Source organism: Lucilia cuprina, chromosome 6, assembly GCF_022045245.1.
Source record: "Lucilia cuprina isolate Lc7/37 chromosome 6, ASM2204524v1, whole genome shotgun sequence".
NCBI classification, from domain to species: Eukaryota; Metazoa; Arthropoda; class Insecta; order Diptera; family Calliphoridae; genus Lucilia; species Lucilia cuprina.
In genome coordinates, this window is record NC_060954.1 from 35,411,587 (window position 1) to 35,414,170 (window position 2,584).

Consider the following 2,584-nt stretch of genomic DNA (forward strand, 5'->3'; position numbering starts at 1 on the left):
GTCTATAGTATAGACTCTAGTCTATAGTATAGACTCTAGTCTATAGTATAGACTCTAGTCTATAGTATAGACTCTAGTCTATAGTATAGACTCTAGTCTATAGTATAGTCTGTAGTCTATAGTCTTCAGTCTAGATTGCAATCTGTAGCCTAATCTATAGACAACTGAATAAAATCTGCCTCATTTTTTAGAAATCATTCAAAAAAGAAACTGTTAAAAAAATTATATCCGAATTCTTAAGAATATGTAAATATAGGGTTAAACCAAGTCGTTACTGTCAATCTCACCTCATAATTTGTTAAATAAATGTTCATGTCATGTTTTATGCTAAAACTCATTAGACTAAATATAGTTTATTGTTTTATAATCACTTGTTAAGTGTGAGAGATTTAATTTTTTTTCTTAAAATATTTAATTTGACATAAATGTATAGCAATAATTCTAAATAATGTGTTTATGTTTTTTTATTTCCTAAATTTAACTAAAAATGGAAATTACTCAAATACATTTGCTACAATTAAAATGGAATTTTTATTATACAAAAAATTAATAAATATTAAATTTAAATTCATATTTATTCTCTATAGCGGGGACTGGTTTGTCCGAAAAAAAAATAATTATATATAAATAAATTATGTGCTATACTAAATTAAATGCTTAAAGTTAAACATTTAAAATTGTTGTTTTCCCAAATTTATTAATGAACTGACGTAAATCGGGTTTTAGTTTAGAACTTAAAAATTTTTTCCATAATTTTTAAGAATTCTTTTATTTTTCTATATACAAACTGTGTGGGCGTGCGTTACCGTTTCAATTTTGATGTGTTTTTAAAAATCCTTGATATAATTTCTTTATAGATCATGTAGACTACATATAGATTTCCTATTTCTCTAAACTTATTTATGACACAATTCTAAAGCGTATATATTTTATTTTGAAGCAATAACATAAATATCTTTTATTTGTTTTAATCTAAAGTTCAATAAAATCATCATTGATTTGATAAAGGTAAACAACAAATGTACATATGTAGTATGTTGAACATGAAATATGTTCGAAAAAATAAATATTATTCATCAGTTAAGATACTATTTTGATGTGACGTACATAAATTAATAAATAAGATAAACAAAAGTTGAAGACATCTTTAAATCTATTATAGAAACATATCTGGTTTATATTGTTGTAGATTTGTAGGAAAATTTGCTACGAACAAAAAAAAACAGAAATAAAAAATAACAAAAGTGTTTGAAGTTAAATGAACTTAGAAACTAGATTATAATATGAGTAAAATTTCATGGGAAAATGTCAGTTCCACAAGTTAAGGCACGAGTTTTAAAAATATATACATATAATCAAGAACGCATGAACTGGGAGTAACTAAACTACTAAATCACTTGAATACATGCACAATTTAATGGATTCTGTGAATTTTCGATCATAAGTTCGAATTTTTCGAACTTATGTCGAAATACATATTGGAAATTTTTGAATGAGCATAAGTATTGAATTTTAACAAAATTTCCATCTTAATTTGAATTCCGATTTAAAACAATTCGAACATTATTTCGAAATTTTCGAAAATATTATTTTAAATCCAAACTCTTGATATTTATTTAAATTATTTCCTTTATTTCCTATAACAGTTATGAAACTGCCAATGGCATTAAAGGCGAAGAAACCGGTACCTTAAAAAAGGCCACATCTCCCGATACTAGTGATGTGATTATAGCTCGAGGTTCTGTCTCCTACACTTCACCCGAAGGCAATTTAATTACCTTAAATTATGCAGCTGATGATGAAAACGGTTTCCAACCTCAAGGAGATCATTTGCCCACACCTCCACCAATCCCACCAGCAATTCAAAAGGCTTTGGACTACTTGTTAAGCTTGCCTCCTTCCAAACGTCGTTAAACGCCGTAAAACCATACAAACCAAAATGAAATGCTATAAGAAACAAAACTTGATCAAGAAAGAAAGAAAAAAACACGATTCCCAAATTACTACATTTATAAAGCAAAAAGGAGCCTTAAAAGATAAATGAATAGAGAAGAAAGAGAAAAATTTTCAGATTTTTAATTACCACAATAAAAAAGGCAAAGAAGAAATGTTTTGCAGAACCACAGCAAGAGAAATAACATAAAAATGAAACAAATATAAATTGTATATAAAATAAGCATAAATATTTTTACACTTAAACTTATCATCAACAACTTCTGCTGTCTTCTTCTACACTTTTCTTTCTAAAAGTTTCTCTTCTTCGAATGCAATTTCTTTAAATGAAAAGTGAGTTTAATTACACACATCTTAATAATAAAAGCATACAACACTGACTGAATGAGCCATATAAAAGCCAAATTTTAAAAAGAGTTTCCACTCAAATCAAAAACTCTTTTCGAACTCACTTCTATTTAAACACTGCTACTCTACTTCATTAACTTAAACCACTCTTCAAAAAAGACCTTTCTCTCTTATATCACTTCACCAACATACATACATTTGCCTACATAACACTCAACACAACAATAACAAGGCTCATATTACTTTCCGTTTCCGTTTACTTTATCATCACTTCTTGTTTTCT

The 2,584-nt window shown here is 27.1% G+C and overlaps 1 protein-coding gene across 1 annotated transcript; it reads left to right on the plus strand.

Annotated features, from left to right (window-relative positions):
- Positions 1–1,629: 1,629 nt before the first annotated feature.
- LOC111688837 (endocuticle structural glycoprotein ABD-4) lies at positions 1,630–2,299 on the plus strand (the record flags this gene model as incomplete). Its single annotated transcript, XM_023451354.2, has 1 exon — positions 1,630–2,299. A coding segment is annotated over one exon (285 nt), but the record flags the coding sequence as incomplete, so codon positions are not given.
- Positions 2,300–2,584: the final 285 nt, after the last annotated feature.